The sequence below is a fragment of the Cylas formicarius genome, unplaced genomic scaffold (assembly GCF_029955315.1).
Source record: "Cylas formicarius isolate icCylForm1 unplaced genomic scaffold, icCylForm1.1 PGA_scaffold_12__32_contigs__length_19106922, whole genome shotgun sequence".
In the NCBI taxonomy this organism is placed as follows: Eukaryota; Metazoa; Arthropoda; class Insecta; order Coleoptera; family Brentidae; genus Cylas; species Cylas formicarius.
Genome location: NW_026844225.1, coordinates 10,996,485 through 11,016,554, shown reverse-complemented (window position 1 = coordinate 11,016,554; position 20,070 = coordinate 10,996,485). Strand labels below are relative to the sequence as shown.

General features: G+C 31.5%; 1 protein-coding gene across 3 annotated transcripts in view; it reads right to left on the bottom strand.

The window, feature by feature from the left end:
• LOC132708575 (tyrosine-protein phosphatase 99A) overlaps positions 1 to 20,070 on the bottom strand; it is a 455,230-nt gene that overhangs the window by 75,997 nt on the left and 359,163 nt on the right. For all 3 annotated transcript variants that reach the window (XM_060680970.1, XM_060680971.1, XM_060680969.1), the window contains exon 6: positions 4,849 to 5,030. In XM_060680970.1, the coding sequence (XP_060536953.1) occupies positions 4,849 to 5,030 (182 nt within the window). The remainder of the gene's footprint in view (positions 1 to 4,848; positions 5,031 to 20,070) is intronic.

The following is a 20,070-nucleotide window of genomic DNA, read 5'->3' as shown; positions in this document are numbered from 1 at the left end:
AATAAAAATAAAACTCCTAGATTTAAATAAAATTTCAATATTTTCGCAAAACTTACCTCCCATGCATTAGAGTGTTCGGAACAATTCAGAAACATATTCATCGTGAGTCGCGGACGTGTTTCACTCTTGCAATTCGTTAAGTGAAGTTGCGCTCCGTTGCGCTTGGCGTGTAATTTTTTAAACGGCGTTAATATATTCTCGAAGTTCTCGTCAAGTTAAAATCATAAACAGCCACGGCGAACAACATCAACTTCAATACTCGGGTTTGAGTTGCAGCATTGTTATTTTGTTGCGAAACAAAAATTATAACAGGCATCGCATTCTAACATTGTGTTCGTTCATTTTGCGTTATGCGAGAGATACAAGTTAAACTAAAGTTGGGTGCACGAGATACTGATTAACCGTAAAACTATAATCTGGGTTATACTAGCCAAAACGTAGTAGGGATTTGGCGTTTATGATCATTAAAATTTGAGCGCGGTAAACCCATTACAGTATATGTTTTTGTAATTAGTGCAGTTAAAATACTCTTTACAAAGTTGCCTTTTGACTCGTGCTTATAATTACGACTTTGGTTATTTATCGTCTACTTGAATACGTTGCTGCTGTTATTAATATTCGCTAGCGTTAATTTACAGTAATGGAATCCGAAATACCGATTTCGAATTTAGTGATATTTGTTCAATTTTGGTACTTCTAGAAAAAGTCGATGTCATTTACACACAATTCATCACGTTTTGTGTTTCGCATTTATGTTTGAACAAGTTAAAGATAAACAAACACCTTAAAATGTGAATGGAATTCGTATTTGTTAAGAAATTGTAAGATATAGACTGAAATTTTTGTGGCGTCAGTAGAAACAATGCATTTAAGCATTTTTAAGCACGATTTGGTTATGAACGCACATAAAAACTTATTCCTGCTTAGCGTCAGAATATACATGGTGCTTAAAAAATGTTTCACTAATTTCTGGGGTAAATTAGAATATTACAAAATATTTGGTTAATAAACATGTGTCTGAAAAAGTCTCCGTTATAATGCAAGAAAAAGTTTTTCTTTTTAATATTTCTCAAAACGATGTAAGATGCCTAAATGAAATTTAGAACCCAAAAAACCCCCAAAGTTTTTGTTTCAGGCTGTATTTTGTGAGTGATTTATTTGTGGTTTTAGCAAGTAACCGAATGATTAAATTATTTTTGTTAATTTTCATGCGCGAAAACGGGCTAGCTATCCCATGGAACAATAACTGTTTCAGAAACAACTATGAAGTATAAATATTGCAACTTATTTTGAACTTAAACTTTGTCGGCAAGGACTTTTGCGATCCAATGAAACATAAAAATAATAAAATAACTAACCAGTGTCCAAATAGAGTTAATGTGAGAAAAATATCACACCAAAAATTAGCGTGAAAAGTAATTTTGCTGTGCTGTTATGAACCCAGAAGGGGGCCTGAATAAACTTTATTTTAATATTTTTGAAATGGTTTAAGACACCTAAATGTAATTTAGGCAATAAATATCTTTTATGGAGGCGTAAATGTTACTACTGACAAAGTTTTAAAATTCGAAATCCCAAAGTTCAAAGTCATTGAAAAAATAATGATTTGCAATCTGCAGAAATACAATATGTTTCTTTTAAATCGCACCGACTGTATTATTAAAACTAATACCCCTTGACTATTCTCAGGCGATAAATTAAAGCACGAGTTGCTGCTGGCAATCAATTATCTCAGTAATATACTTCAATATGTTGAGTTTAAAAATACTGTGTCATCTGCGGTGCGAATTGCGTGTGTGTCCCACAAGATTCGATCCTTGGGCCTCTTCTATCTACTATTTATTTATATTTGTGACATAACATCTTGTTTGCGATTTGGATCGGTCACCTTTATGCAAATGAAACACAACTGTATCTTTCATTTTGTCTGTCAACTCACTCTATGGCGCAAATATTAACAAATGAACATTTCGAAAGATTTACATAGTTTCCAGTATTTAGAAATTAATGCAAAAAAGTTGTCACAGTGTGACACTATTTAAGATACCTTTTGCATGCAAACTCAAGGTGGAGAATTAAAATGCCAACAATGTAAGAAATGTGTGACTAGATTTCCATACTACTCTTCGTTTTAAACCTCATGATAATAAGATGATACGCACTACATGTGGCAATCTAAAAATATTATTTCCAAGCATATATTTGTTGTCAGCATAATTCAAATGGTCGAAAAGTCGTTAATGTCATTTTTGGGATACGTGCCAGATATCCAGTTTCTCATCCAGTAAATCTCATCAATACGCCGATGATACTCAGTTATATTTATCCTTTGTTGCTAGTGAAGCTTTGAACGCTGCTACTAAAATAAATTTAGATCTAAAAATAATTGCAGAGGTATCTGCGGCTCACAACCTCTTATTGAATACTAACATAACGCAGATGTTATTATTTGGAAATAAAAGGGAAGATATTGTAAAAAACGCCTCTTTTAAGATTACACTAAATGATGAGATTATCCCTCCTTCTTCAGACGGGTGTAAAAATTTAGGATTGTGGTTTGACGGTGACTTGCGGTTTTCTAAGAATGTTGGCTTGGTGTTACAAAAATCCTTTTATAGGTTGAGGACATTGTATATTCATAAACATTTTCTCAGTAGATAAATAAGTCAAACTTAAACTCTGTGATATGTTAGTTTTATCCCATGTCGCTTATTGCAGTATTGTCTACTGGCCAGCTATACTTAATCGAGATAAGGAGAGACTCCAACAACTTCAGAATGCTTGTATTCGTTTTCGTTACAATCTCAGAAAGTATGACCATATTTCACAGTGCCTCTCTGATTCGGTTTGGCTCAAGCTGGAGGACCGATATAAAGCTCAGTTAGCCACTTTCGTTTTTTTACTGAACTCCAATAAGGCCCCGTCGTACTTGTTTGATAAACTTTGCAGAGGAAATTATATTCATAATCGAGACACCCGTCATTGCTTAAGATATTGCGTTTCTAGACACACTTCGGTAACTTTCCAGAAATCTTTTAGCTATAACGCAGTTAAATTATTTAATGAAATTCCTTACGCTATAACGTCCCTCCCCACAATAAAGTCCTTCAAAAAAGCATTAATATTGTTTATTAGACCCACCCGTAACTAGCCAAGACGTATGAGTTTAAGATGTGCGTCTATTTCTTCTCTTTACGATGTACATACGGGTGTGTATTTTGTTGACAATTATGGTGTTGGTGCTGCTTGTATTGTTACTTATATTGCAATATTTTGATTATCAATAAAGACAGTTTATTATTATTATTATTATATAAACCCTAAGAAACATTGGAAAATGGGCGTAAATTACATTGAGTATCTTTATAACAAAATTAGCTTTTGTACTGACGTTCATGCGCTGAACTTGAGGTTTCGTGGTTATATATGGCCTCCACCGTATCAACTAACCTTCTTTCAAAGATCTGATAACGTTAATAACCTGTAGAATGGAGTTTCGGAAGAAATGAAATACTTATACTTATTTGAACGTCTCTATAGAAAGTACCTTCTCGAGAACGACTGTGTGTAGCGGGCATTTTCCTTTTTTTATTGTTTTTTTTTAAATAATTTTTCCTTGTATACTATTTTTTTTTCAACTGTAGAATTTTTTTTATTTATTGGATCGGATCATATATTACTTTCAGTGTCTAGGGGTAGAACTTGAACTTTATGCGATTGTTTTCAACTACTCTTTTGCAACCTATATTATTTTGTTGCGAAATAAATGTAATAATAATAATAATAATAATAATAATAATTATTATTATTATTATTATTACGTAAAGGAACTAGGGAGGGGTTTGCCACGTATTTTGCCTCCAAAGCTTTTATGACAGGTATATTTTTAATTTTTTGAGTAAAAATTATATATTTTAAGCAATTTTTTCATTTGAAGTAAAAAAATTTAGCAGTTTTGTAGTTATTTGTTGTTTTAACACTTAATAATGACCGAATTATTAAATGATTTTAATTAATTTTCAAACGCGAAAACGAAGTATCTCAGGGAATAGTGATTGTTTCAGAAACAATTATGAAGTAAAAATATTGAAAATTATTTTCAACTTAAATTTTGTCAGTAGCAGCCAATCGAAGATGTTTGTGATCGAAATTCAATTTTTGCAACTTAAAAAAAGATTAATAATGGTACAAATAAATTTGATATGAAAAAATATGTGCAAAAGTATTATCAAAATTTGTACTTTTCTTAACCAATCAAATGAGTTGTTTAGTTTAATATTAATTTATTTGTAAAGATATGCAGAACACATATTAACCCATCCGCATTGTTTTTGTTACTAACAACCATGCAGTGCTTTATACGAGTCTAGTTAGTCTTCTTTATTAAGATATTTTTTCCCAAACTGAGTTACCTCGTTCAACTAACAAAACACCAATAGTGGAGGTTAGATGGCGAATATTTTGGCAGAAAAGAAAGTCACTCTATCGAAATAAAATTAAAAGTTATTTATGAAGCAAGTGTTTTCCGAAAAAAAAAAACAATGGTTGTTGAAGAATCGTACAGGCATCTTCGATCATTAGGTTTCTTTTATGATCTTTTATGGGGTTAGTTAACGAAAATATTCATTGTGCGGTGTAACTGATTGTGGTGACGATAAAAAATTGTAAATAAAAGAAAGATAACTGGACTTGTTCATAGCAATTGCTAATGAAATTATTAATTTTAAAAATGAATTCAGATTGGCTCCGATTTAAAAAAAAAATAATAAAAAATTTGAAATTTCCTGCAAAACATTTGTATATCAAATATTTCGGCTTGTACAAATAGGTGTTTGGAATACATCTTACCGTAATGCTAGCATTTCGAATATACTTTTCTTGAGTTAATCGCGGTTTCTTGAGTTGGGTCCATGTCAGTCGGTATCCAAGGAAGTCCCCATTGATCAGATCTATATCTGGCGGTTCCCAGCTGATGAATACCTGCGTCGACGACATGTTCCTCGCAGTAAAAGGGATCCTCGCCTCAGGCACTGTAACGATAATGATAACGATTAGCATTATCTTGTGAATAGAGGGTTTTTAAACCGATACACCCTATCTGTAATTACGTGAGAACCTTTTGTGGCGATATTCGAAATAATACAATCAATTTCCATTTGAGTTTTAATTAACAAGTTTTCCCTGAAACTACAAATGTTTTAATTTGGCGTCGATTTAATTCATTCATTCGCAGCTTATGGTGTTAGAATCTGTACTTGCCCGAAATATACAAAATTTTTCGTAATGAAATTTTAGGTAATATCCAATCACACTAACCTCAGAGATAAGTAGATGTTATAATCCTTATAATGAATAAAATTATTGTTATACAGAAAGTTTAATATTTTAATTTTAACTCTTCCTTTAAGTTTTCTCAACCTTATAACGGGCAATCTGTTATAAACAGTTATTGTAATTATTACGCACTTTTACGTGAGTATAAGAGACGCTAAACAGTTTTGCCGTAGTAATACAATGAATTATTTTCGTTAACGTTTTGTTGTTTTAATGGTCCTTTTCAGATCAAAAAATATGTAAAATATGTCTTTCCATGCCCTTGCTCTTGAAAAGACGAAGGTTTGTAATTATGAATGGATTTAGTCACAGTTCAAAATAATCTATTTTTTTACTGCCGTAACTGGATCACCCTGTATTTACTGCATTTCTTCATATTATATTTAATGGAAATAGGCAGATAAACGCTAATAGTGAACGTTTAGTGGTGAAATGCTAATAAGCAAACAAACTCTTTATACCGGCTTAACTTTAAAACGCTAAACGACTATTCGGCACAGAGTTAGAGAGACAGCTAAATACCTTAGTTTAAGTCTTGAATATATTTGCAATTCTTTCCCAACCGTGGAAGCATCGTTGGGCTCTTAGGCAGTTATCTAGACGAAAGAAACAGCCGTTTTGTTATTTTGTTTTGCACTTTTATAGGATAATACCGAAAATGGCGTTTTTTGGGACTAGCGAGATGCGCAGTCCATTGTCGCTTCGCCTTTTATATTAGTCCGTAGACAAACAAATTATAAAATAGAACTAAAAATGAGGAGGAAAAGAGAAAATATTTGCTGAGGCAATAGATACAGAACTGAAATACACCATTTTAATAGCTAGAAGTAGATTTTTTTAATAGAAGATAAATCGCCCTGTATACAACGGCGTTGACGGATATGGAGTATTTTTTGCAATTGATTGTCTCATCGAAATCATTCGATATTCAAACTGAATTTTTCGGCCCTAAGGGATTAAATTTGTTGCTAGCGGCTACATTTCTTCGTTTCGAGTTGTACATAACAATTTCGACGACAGGGCGAGATAATCAATGGAAATTGGCGTGAAACATCTCTGCCCGTAGTAACTATAATGCCACGTTTGTGTTCATACTATTGCACATGCGAGGTTTGTTTTAATTTAAACCGATTTTTAGCAATTGACGCCCTTGGGGAAATCTTAGCAGTTCGGTTCATTATTTTATCTATATCAATCTCAAATACAAAAATTTTAAAAATGCTTTTTGAAATCACGAAAACAGTTTTTATTTCATAATGGTTGAACTAACTAAATAGCGACTTCTTAATTTCTCTTGAACTCGTATTTTTGAATCACCCTGTATGTTTCATCTAACCGCCTGACATTTGTTTAAATTAAAAAACTATTAGCTTTTTTGTAATGTTCAAATGTTCAAATTTAATTTACTTAGGGAAATTTAATAACTGCTGGATTATAAGTTAAAGTTGGCAAGTCGCACTTTTTACAAAACTTCTGGATTCCTCCTGCGCCGGTTTATGTTGAGTAGAACGTCCTAACGTTTCGCCAATCATCCTGTTGGATTCTTCAGAGCGTGACTGACACGTTCGCAAGTTCAACTCAACAAAAACCGGCGCAGGCGGAATCCAGAAGTTTTGTAAAAAGTATTACAATAGCCAATGGAGGTTTCTTTGAAAAAGTCGTCTTTCTAATTCAACCTGCATTAAATTGAGGGTGTTATGGTGATCGGACCCTTGCAGTTGATTGATTGTTTCTGGTGTTTAGAAGTCGCGATTCTATGCCAAGCTGACGTATAACGCTATTTTGAACACTTTCAATATTTCTAGTAAGTGACGACAAACAGTAAACATCGCAGTTTAATCGAATTTTTCGTTTTGGTTTCTCGATCCCATGTCCCAAACAGGCATAATTTATACGTTTATCCATTCATTGTTTAGGGAGCTATCGGGAACATAATTTATGTGGATTTTGCTGCCTTTTTACGACTTTTAACTACCGCGCTTTAGTCCAAAACAATAAATCACTATATATCTGCCTACCAAGGCAACGGCAGAAATTAATCTTTCTAAAATGGAGCCTACACCTCTTATAATAAATAAAATCGCACTATAGGAAAGTCGGGGGTTTTACTGCGACTGATAGATCACTCTTTTACGGCTCTAGTTGCTTTTTCAGTTCAAAACCGTAGAAATATATATTGGAACGGCAATCTATCTTTGTCCGTATAATTATGAAACAAGTTGATTTCAACACGGTTTTCGCATCCATTGTTTAATGTATATCGAAAAACGTGATAAATCCATTCGCATTTTTTTATAATAGAAAAAAGTCATGGCACAGTAATTAAAAGCTTTGTCAAATGTTAAATTGAAACGAACGATCCTAGTTAATTCGTTCTGTTTCGTGTTTTGTTGTGCAATTAGCCGATGCAATTATACAAGGTGTTGCCTAATTAAATGTCATTTAAAAGGTATTTTAAAAGAACGATTCATACGAAGGTATATCAAAAATTTGAGATAATACCTGTAATACCACCCTATATTCTAAAGTATATTTTCGAAACCACCGTTCATTTATAGGCAGTATTGTGTTTTTTAGTCCGGTATAATTATAACTACTTCTCTTGCTTAGTGACATTGTGACAAAAGTTAGAAGGGTGTCTAATTGAAAATGAATTTTCGAATTTTCTATAATTCTTTTATCTATTTTTTCATGAAATTGGGATTGAGTGTTGTTTTTGTGGCGAGGAATATGAGTTTAGCAAAGATATAATTTGTTACTTGTTTAATTTGGAGATTCTTCCATTTACAGTTTCTAATGCATTTAGGTTTGCAATTTTTTTTTCAAAATTGGCTCTGATAAAAATTTGTTATTTAAAATAAATTGGTTTCGTTTGAGTTGATTTAGTTTCTCAAAAGATTGAAATTTTCGTATATTCTGAAGTATTTTTTCCAAATCACCGTTCATTTATTAGCAGTATTGTTTTTTTGAGTCCGGTCTAATTATAACTACTTCTCTTGCTAAGTGACATTGTCACAAAAGTTATAAGGGCGTCTAAGTGAAAATTAATTTTCTAATTTTCTATAGTTTTTCTATATATTTTTTCATGAAACAGGGATTGAGGTTTTTTATTTTGTGCGAGGAATATGAATTTCGCAAAAATATAATTGTTTACTAATTTAATTTAAGATATCTCCATTTACAGTTTCTAATGCATTTATTTTTGTTTTTTTTTTTCAGAATTGGCTCTGATAAAAATTGGTTATTTAAAATCAATTATTTTCATTTCCCGTGATTTAGTTTCCCACAAGCTTGAAATTTTACATTACCTGTAATGGTTAGATTTGGTAAATTACTAAAATGCATTATTTACATTATTTTTAAAAATCTCACTGGAATTTTGCGTGCAAAATAACTGAAACCATATTTGTTATCCACTAATCCCACTGAGGTTCAAAAATTGTAATGAAAATAAAATAAATGCATTTGTGGTGAATTAAATAAAATTTAAAAGTTAACTAAAATCAGTGACAGAGAAAGGTTAATAAAATTTAATAATTTACTTTACAAAACACTTTTGCAGAGGCGCGCGCATGGGTGCCGACCATATAAATTTTAAAGAAAAAAATTGCACGGATTTGAACAACTTATAAAATGTGACACAAAATGTTCTATTGGCCTTGTGATAGTATTTTTGCTCTAGTCGCGAACAGCTAATTATACGTTTTATAATTTGACGTCAAAAATGTTATTCGCAATGTTATTTGAGTCCCATGGCGGTACGCGAATGCAATATCTATATCTATATACTTTTATGCATAGCGGTTAATCTATGTTTCAGTTTCTAATAAGTTGGAAAAAGTTCGGAACTCCCATATTTTACGATTGCCCGATTTTCAGAAAACGACCGATTTCAAGTTTCTTTTGCTTCTGATTTCCCGAGCGTATAACAATTTTAATCATTGGCGCGCCTAGGATTTTTTCCATTTGTGAAATTAGTTTTAGCTACATTTGAAGATAATGTCCCAGAAATGTGAATATGTATGCATTTTTTAGATTAGTTTTTATATTAGTTGACCATTAGATTATAAAATTCAATAAAATGTCGTTATCAAGTCACATGCATAAAAGGAGATCGATAAGTTTCTTCTTTAAGGACAATACTCCATTTAGGTTCAATTTCCGTAATGCTAAAATGGTTTCTAAGGACATTAATCCTTGAGAGATTCTCGACACCTTCCGCCTACAATTTCAGTCTTCGCTTTTCGTATAGTCTTGTCAATATCATATCGCGTTTAATGCAAAAAATAATTATCTTAGATCCCTGACGACGAGGCATTATCAAAAGTTCAATTTGTATTTAGTTTTTCTCAAATATTTGATTTTTTTTGCCGAATTAAATTATTTAAATTACATTAACTTTCAGATAACAATTTTTGTTCTAGAACATTTTTTACTTAAAGGTATATTTGGTAAGAATTGATTTTAGCAGCCGTTTCTGAGATATCGGGTTTTTATTAATTTCCGGTTTACAAAATATTACATTAACATGTATGAGAAGAATTTTTTCCATCTTTTAGAGACACCGAGTATATACTTTATGCTGGATCTACCTGACAAAGACGAATTCTTTTTGATTAGTTCTAGGTCCCTCAATTTTGTTTTATTGGTTTCACGCTGAGGGTTGATTTCCTTCATTATTCTGTAGTATAAAGTTGTGGTATAAGAAATATGGTCACACAAATTATATGTCCTTATAAAAATAAGTGAATTAAAATTGGTTAATGAACTTTGTACATACAGTTATTGTGAAATATGCATCGAAAATAAGTAATTATTCGAAAACATCGAGAGAAATATATCAAAAAATTAATTCGATAATTTATCTATATTATTCATTTTGTATTTTTAGCTCGTATGTATTTTACTTTGTAACTGGTATTTTACTATTTTCAGTTAAAAGAAAACAAAACAAATTTATTAAAATATTTATTACAAAATCTTGCTTTACATACATTAGTCCCTTATCATTTAAAAATTCTTTTGTAACAAATTTTCTATAATAGAGTTTACTAAGGCTGAAAGCTATAGCAGTAGTCAGCCATTATGTGGCCATCCCATCGATAACGATCTTCCATAGTTTGGACAGTAAGTACATATTTATTTCTTTTTTTTTTCGTTTATCAATAATAAATTAACCTGTATCTCAAAAATTACAGGTAATAAAACTGAAAACTAGCAGTCATTTGACAGAAATAAAAACTTAATATTCCAATTTGTTGATTTCAGGAAGAAGGATTTCATCAATCCAAAACTATGGAAGTAAGTAAACCGAGTCTAGAAAGTTTCAGAAAAGAAAAATTTTAAGTGAAAAGGGACTAATGTATCTAAATCAAGCTTTTGTAATAAATACTTTCATAAATATGTTTTTGTCTTTTTTTAACTGGCAATAGCAATATAACAGTTATTATGTAAAATTTATTTAGGTTTATTTACCAAGGCAATTAATCAATTTCAATTTAACAAAATAAATAAAAACTAAAATTTAAGATTTTCACGAAAATATATATATTCACATGACAATTGTTTCGACAACACCGTGTCTTTATCAAATATTTCAATTTCAATTTTTTTTTTAATTTTCTTATTTTTGATAAAGAGACATAATGTAAGTCACCATCTTTTGTGCCACACCTATATAGTGTCAGTTATGGCTAAATTTGCAGACGTATCTTCATGTTGAACTGAAGATGCGTCTGCACGAAACCTTCAACATTAATTTTATTTTTTAAGAACCATGTTTGAACAATTTACTTCCTTATAGAAGCAGAGGACCATTTATGAGATTCACATAGTACATATGGCAATAGTAATATAATAGTTAAATATAAAATAAAATATACACAAAATATTAAATGATAAATTTGTAACTATAAACATAAATCGCTATGTTACATTTAGCTATATATAAGCTATATCAAATCGGGAAAAATCATCAACGAAAGTTATAAACTACATTTTAGATTACTTTTGATCCATATTTCCAAATAACTGCATTTACAAAGTTTGTTAACCAATTTTAATTTGCTTATAATTCAAATAAATTGAGTGACTATATTTTTTATCCCATAATTTTATATTTCCATTTGTAGCTACATTTGCAGATCTATCTTTATGTTTCAAAGATATTTTATATAAACTAACAGCACAAAGCATTCAACATAAATTTTATTTTTTAAAAACCATGTTCAAACAGTTTAAATTACTTCCTTATAAAAACAGAAGGCCATTTATGACATCCACATGATACATATACTGATATCCCTTCCTTAGCCAATGGCAATGGCAGTTAAATATAAAATGAAATATACACAAGTCAAAAATATTAAATGATAAATATGTAACTATAAACATAAATCGCTATGTTACATTTAGTTATATACAAGCTATATCAAATGGGAAAAAATCATCAACGAAAGTTATAAAATACATTTTAGCTCACTTTTGATGCACATTTGACAATAACTGTATGTACAAAACTTGTTAACCAATTTTACTTTACTTGTTTTTGATAAGGACAAATAAATTAAGTGACTATATTTTTTATAATATAATTTTATTTTTTTACTTTCTTTATGTTTGAAAAAATATTTTATATGAATCAACAGCACAAAACATTCAACATAAACTTTACTTTTTAAGAACCATTTTCAAAGAGTTTAAATTACTTCCTTATAAAAACAGAAGGTCATTTATGACATTAACATGGTACATATACAGATATCTTTTCCTTAGTCAATAGCAATAGTAACATAACAGTTAAATATAAAATGAAATACACACACGTTATAAATATTAAATGATAAATATGTAAATATAAATATTTGTGGGTCATAAAATCGCTATGTTACATTTAGCTATAAATCGAGAAAAATCATCAACAAAAGATATAAAATGGATGCTTGCTTAGTTTTGATGCATATTTCACAATAACTGTATGTATAAAGTTCGTTAACCAATTTTAATTTACTTATTATATCTTTGTGCTTAAGAAATATGTTAACTAGCTGTACCGATACCTTCAAGATAAAATTTATTGTCAGATTTTACAACAGTCTTACTATTGCAAGAAATCACTTCAAACCCAGCCTTTTAGATCGTAGAAATGGACATAATACATTTAAAGGAAAAAATGTATCAGTTTTAGATTCAGGAATAGTTGAAAAACCGCAAACACCAACATGTCTGTTGCCCTGTATTATTTCTGTGATATGACGTAGCTTAATTTTCACATTTGTCACGTTCTACGTCTAAATCTACATCCCGACTCAAAACAGTACGATAAACTCGTGGCGTCTATGGCGGCCCTTAAAAGCCGTACCTACCCCCTTTTGCAAAGTATGTAACTCTGCGATGCAGAGAGAGATATTATCCGGAGATGCATTTTAGCTTGTAATTTCATTAAAACCAACGGTAAAAGGTCGTATTTAAAGGCAACGTGGCATCGTTATCGAGAACAGGGGGTTGGGGTTGAATGAAATGCGGCACCTCTCCGAAGTTAACAATAGGTCGCGGAACGCGGATAACTGTAGTAATTGTCGCGCAAGACGGAATATAAAACTCATACGAGGCACAGACAGAAAACGTAAATACCAGCTAGCGTTAATTATTCCATTTCGCGGTTTAAGTAAACTGCACATGCAAATGCTCGGCACACCGGGGGGTGTCACATTAATCCGGTGCCAAAATCCTTCACAGTATGTCTCCCTTTCCGCTCTTCCTCTTTCACTTTACGGCGGGACGAAATTTCTTAATAAATTCACTCTTCATTTTAAGTTTTAGCTAAACAAAAGAAGGTCGGCGTCTGTGAGCGCTAATTGGTCGACAAATTTTAATCATCCGCATTTGACGGAGGATTTTGCGACGGGAAGTGTTGTTATTAAAAACACGCCGTGGCAATAGAATTTTTCGTTTTTGAGTTTAAGCGGAAACAGGTGCGTGTTTGGAAAACGACAAACAGTTTTTCGTATACTTTTGCGCGAACCGATTATTTCTACCCCGTAGCGTCGCAACCCCGAAACGTCACGAGGATTAGAACTTTCGAAGATAAATCAAGGCAAAAAATAAAAAATGCTCCGAACATAATTTAAGAAGTTTTCGGAGAATTTACCCAGTTCTGGTGGCGATTAACTGGGCTTAAGTATCTCACAGGTTTTATAAACGAAATACTCATGGTGTGGCAAAAAAATGGCCCCCACTGTTTTTAATGCCCTGTAAATAGGTGGACCCACCCACCCACAAAACAAGTCGTTACATTTCCTATAGAAGAGCATTTATGACATTCATATAGTATATATACAGATATCTCTTTCTAGGTCAAAGCTTTATAATAAAATACGTTTTAATTACATCATTGGACGATACAAAAAGAATGAAATACAAAACCAATCAAGCATTAACATAAAATTAAATTTGAAAATAGTGTATTATGCAACAAGTGCGGTAAACGACATTTGACCCACGAGTTTATTTGACACGAGCGGAGCGAGTGTTTAATGAGTAATATTATACTTTTTCTACGACCGTTAGTTTTTGGGTACATTTTCGAAAAACAACCCGAATACATTCACTGACATGACCGTCAGAATTGAAAATTGAAATTACCAGATCAATATCGTGCGGTAAAATCTCGGAAATGTCTGAAGTGTCTCGGATCTTTGGGAAACTAAACTGACTTGGTAAAGTAAGTACAAAAAAGCAATTTCCTCAAAATGTACCACATATTTTTTATCAGTTGCAAAAGCTAATTCTGTCAAACGTCTTTACTAGCAAAATAACGAAAAATAATATCTAGAGGGTTACAGAGATCCAAAGACTCAAAAGTGGAATTATAACCATAATAATATGCATGGGCAAATGGTTTGGCGTGTGTAAACGGAAACTGAAGTGATCAGTGGTGAGATGACTTTTAAAAATATCCATATACACGGACTGAATACAGTTATATTTATAACAGTTTCTGTTTTATTTTTTAAACAATTTTTGTAACTCCGAATGTTGAGTTTTGGTGGCGAATAGCTACGAAAACATTGAGAGTAATAATTTTCGTTATTAGACTGCACACTTTTACTAATCCGTTTCTCAGGAGCAAACTGCTGAAAATTAACTATAAGTCTAATTAACAGACGGCACTATAATACACATAAACCGGAGTCTTAGCTGTAGTCAGAAGACAATGCAAGTTACTACAAATAACAGAACACAATTAAAACGATAAAGCAATGATAATAATTGGATTAACAATTTTATTCAGAACTTAGAAACATATTTAAAAGGAATAAAAATCGCAAGCCAATACCATCGCGTTGTTGGAAAATTTGACATTGATTTGTCAAAGAGAATCTAGCGTCTGTATTTATGCATTGCTCGTCCTAGTAGGGTTACTAGAAAGTAGTCTATATTTGCCTTTAGCAAGTGTCTCTTTGATTTTGTGCTCGTACTGTCCGCTGGAAGAATGTTAGTCTTTTTCGTTTAAATAGAAAATACTCTAAGAACAACTATTTACTTGTCAATAGTCCTTTATTATTTTATTTTACGGTGCGGTGTCTCCAGGTCTTTAGGGTAGGTTACTAACAAGTCTTTAAGAAAGATGTAATTTGCATTATGTCGGAAATTAGTGAAAATCCCGACTCGTCAGAAAATTAAAAGAATATAATTTTCAATAAGTCGTAAGAAAAATTTAATATTTCTCTCACAACTAAACAAATAGCGAAGAAAGTTAGCAACACGAAAACAAAAGTAAAAAAGAAATGCAATATAAATAGAGCTAGAGTTATACACAATCACTTATGGACACTTTAGTTGCAGAAAGAAATCTCGTGTTTAATAAACTTCCAGATAAATTAAATGGACATTAATGCAACTAAAGAGACAGAATTCTATTCGTAAATTTGTAATCGCACGCTCGAGTCATTTGCACGTGACTGATACATATTTTATTCGTAATTAAATAAAATCTCAGATATAAATAACAATAAACACACTAACTTTGAAAAAATACATATGATCTAAATCAAAAATTAAATAAAATTTAATTTCTTTTAATTTTTTAATATGTTTTTTTTTGAGCTTTTTATATAATAAGCAATTTGAAAAACTTTGGCATTAGAATATAATACCTTTCTGTCTTTTCAAAAATACAAACATACATAGTAAAAGAAATATATGTTAAACAAACTTATTTACACTAATTATTATTATTGAAATCGTCATTGTTTAAATATTTTGAAATATTATTAAAGATAATCCAACAGATGAAAATTGGGGCAATTTTTTCTACTTTGCTACGCCCTTTATATTGCAAAATAGGATATCTAGCTTTTAGTTGTGCACCTTTCAATTATTACACCCGTACTATTATACTGGTGGTGACCAGGAGTCGTTGGATTTCTCCAAAGTGTTAATGAGGGATAAGCATCGTCACCTAATAACCAACAGTTTTCCACGGAATTTTCAGGAAGTAGTTTGCAAGCCATTTTGATAATCTTCTGCACATTCTTTGTGTACTTTGTAGAGCTTCACCTTACGATTCAATTCTGCCATTTTAGGATATAAACCGGACAAATACCACAACAAAACTAATCTAAACATATATAAAGATGGTCCAATGCATGCTTGAAAATATACCAGCAATTGCTACCCCTATTCATATCATATTTTTTCTTTTACCTTTTCCTTTGATTTCAAGCAATTACTACAAAGTCAAGCAATTGCTGAAGATATTATTCATTTCTATTTGCATTTACTATTATTTTTTAAGAAAAAGCAAATGGTAAATTTTTATTCTTATGACGATTGTCTACCACCTTCAGGCAAATATTATAAATAATTACTTTTTGAACACACCTCGTATTTAGTAAAAATTTAAATAATTTTTATTTTGTCAAAATGCAAGATATATGGACCAAATTATGGCTTACTGCAACATCATTTTGCTACCTCGATAATGAAATGACGGTGTTAAAGAATTTCACAAAGTGAAAAGGCTTTTAAAATTCGTTATCGAAAAAAAAACCATAAAAATTTCCTTTCTTAACACAATGAATCCGAAATGCGGTGAAAGAAAAAGATAACGCGATCAACAAATTTAAATAATCGACTCAACAATATCTTTCTTTCATTAATTTTGTCGAAACTTTTCGGAAACCAAAGTTATCCCCCCTTACGGAATCTTTAAACCTCGGGAGCAATTTCCCGAACTACCTTAGTTATCGACTTTGTTTCTGTCGTTCCGATTCACGTCCCAGAGTTCTGCTCACATTTTTTCGCGCCTTTTTTTATTTCTTCGACCGCTGATCCAATTAAAAGAAAAATGTCGGCCGACCGATTTAATTGCCGTTTAAAAGTCTCCGCTTATTTATCATTTATCATTTGCCGGTTTAGGAATTAAAAAAAGGCCAAGCTTTTTCGCTTTTAAGCAATAGAACACTCGCGCTTTGTTATCATTTGCAATTGAAATAAAGTACTTTAGAGTCTCACAATTAAGTGTCCGATCAACATAGGGCATTTTAGCCAGGCGGCAAAAATCGTAATTCCCTTTTATGCGATAGGGTTTTGTTTTACTATGCGCATTCGTAAAATGCGATAAAGCAATGCGAACGTGTTTTCTTTTGAATCAAACATGACCTAAAGTGGGCGGAACGATACTTATTTTAAAGGTTAGGTTTTTGAAAATAAAAACAATAAAATAGAAATTAATAATAGGGTAATTAAAAAAAATGAATGTTGTTGTTTCTGACCTGACTGAAGAGATTAATGTAATATGACTAAATGGTATAACTTAAATCACACAGAGCTTAGAAGCTATTGAAGAAATCATGCACGATCTGATTTAGATCTGAATTATTAACACTATTTTCACCACAAAATTTTTACCAATTGAACAGCAGCTTGTAGAAATTCCTTTGAAAATCGTATAACAAACATCTTTAAAAAATAATTCAAATAAATGATTAAAATCAACATTTGTTAGCTCAGTGCGTAATGATAGGTACCAATACAATTTTTCAAAAAATATTATTATGTCTCTAAAGCACTACGCAATGGGATTTACTTAAAACTTATATACACGATGGAAACCAACTTAAAAAAGTAACATGGGGTCAAATATTCATGCTGTCCCACTGGAATTCTTACTTGGGCCACTGTTATTTATGGTTTAAACTTAGATAGCTGACGCCGCAGTTGCTTACATAGTCCAATTCTGTATGGAAATCAATTAATTACACAAATCGAAATCAAAAAGAAACGTAAAAATTATCAATTTTATGTTTTTTAAAGAAAATAATAAAATTATGGTTGCTGATCTTAAGTCGAGCTGAGACCTATGATAATTACTAAGAGATATAATTACAAGTAGATTTGTTCAAGAAGCTTTAATGAATGAAGCAACAGAAAACAAATGCCCGTCAAATACTGTCAAATCAAATTCACTATGAAACTAAAATTATAATAATTGATGCTTTATATAGTCCAATAATAAATATTAGATAATTATGATTTACTGTGATATCCATAGACCGTAAAAATTATACTTTATCTGTTAATAATTGAAACACAGTTTAATCAATGTACCACTCTTCATTAAATTATTTTTAACACTGTTAAGTTTAGTTTCTCGCTCCAGAGATTTAATAAAGATTAGTTTAAAAATATAGTTTTTGATTGTTCCCACATTTCCAAAATTTTGAGAAAAACATTTTTTAGAAAATAGTTTAATCATGTCACTAAACTCAAGCGACCTCCTCGTAAAACTAATCGGACCTTAACGATATTTCTTTAACGGACGTCTATTAAGCTACTCTTTTCACGTGGCACTTTGGTGCGAAAGGAAAAAAGTTTAGTACTTTTAAGTCCATATAAATTGCTCATTAGATCGTTTTATAGTGTACTAAAAAGAAGTTTGACCAGTAGTTTTATCAACGATACATTTTTTAGTTTTTAGAAGACACCCGTTCATGTCTGATTCGTCAGCCTTAATAGTTAGATACTTTCAATTTATTTTCATAAAATAGACGCGTAGTGAAACTTTCCACATATCACACTTATGTTCGAAGCTGCCATTATACAAAATAATTAACCGTCAATTTTCTCTACAAAGGGAGGTGCCCTGCAAAGCATTTCCTGTTTCGTGAAGTCCTACTAATTTCTCCTTATTTGCTATCAAATGGGATTCCGCTGCATATTATTTCGTCTGTTTATTACTAGGTAAAATTTAAATTGTCAGTTTCAGTTGTTTTGCCTCAAACGGAATCAGAATTGCGCAAGTTTCGCTTCTGACTTCGTTAAAGTTTGGGATATTACATAATCAAATTTGAATTGCATATTAAAATGATTACTATTTAATGCACATCGCTTGTGTGCACTGTTAACTGGATAGAAAACGCTTTAGCCGTTTTGCCTTTTTGTTACCAGCATATTTTACAAAACCAAAAGTCGGGCGATAACTCCTATAATAATAAATTTACCAACTAATCGTGCGTGATATTAGATGATTGGTATGGGGTTTGTCTCAAACACTGACTAGAAGTGTAGTGTAAGAATGAAGAAAAGTTGCTTAAATTTAGTTTGTACTTCAGCTTTAGAAAGTTTCAGGACAAGAATAATTTTGTGTTATTTTCAATTTTGAAATAGTGTTCACAGTTGTTTCTTTCTCTCACCATCAGCATTTATATCTTCGAATGCTGATTACGACTTGTAAATCATATTAAAGTAGCGTAAAAAATAATTGTAACTGATTTAAACAACCCTCTACACCAATTAACAAGAAGTTGCTTACATTTTGCTGGAAAAATTCATAAGTAATCGGCACAATCAATTGGGGTGCTGCTACTTAAGAAACTTCTTCCTCATGCCTTTTAAGGATCAAAACAAATTGATCATTTATCAATTTTGTATGAGGTTGAATTCGTTTTAATTTTGCTTTATTCGGACTTTGTAAGCAAATGGAAGAAATCTTTCAATCCTCAATATCAATGGGAATCGAATTTCGCATGCAGTAGGATAAATCAAAAAGCAGTTAAAATGCGAGCATAGGGTGTTTTCTCATATTTTAACGTATATTAATGAAAATATTTCAATCGATGGCTTCCAATATTGAAAACTTTGAAGTCGTCAACTTCCCTTACGAAGTATGCCGGTAAATTAAAGTTCAAAACGTAACGCGGTGAGCTGCACTAGCAGTTTTAGAAATACTTCGAAAGCAATGCGCATATTCGCAACAGAACCAAAACAAATCGTCGGAAGTTCGTCGAAATAAATTACAGCGGCGAGCGCTAGCTGAAAACATCTTCAAACAGAAGAATTAATTTTCGCAAGATTTCGTTAAGTCATACAAGTCCGGACATAAATCATCAAGTTTTCCCGGCCATTTATACTAAACATATTATAACCGAATAACTTTTATGATTCATTCGCCACGAAATTTTGGAGACAATATATTACGACTCAGTCATAAATAAAGTGTATCACACACATATGGAGTTTCCCAACATGAAAAGCGAACCTTCCAAAGTAAATAGGCCTCACACAAAGCGAAAATTTACTAGGGAACGTTTTCACCACGGTTACCTGCTTTTTTTTTATATATATATAAGTATCGCATACGTGTGGCATGAAGAATTTTCTCATTCACTGTCAAGAAACTGCTACTTAATGGACCGAGAATTTTTTGTATTTTTTGCTCTGCGCGTTGCTCAT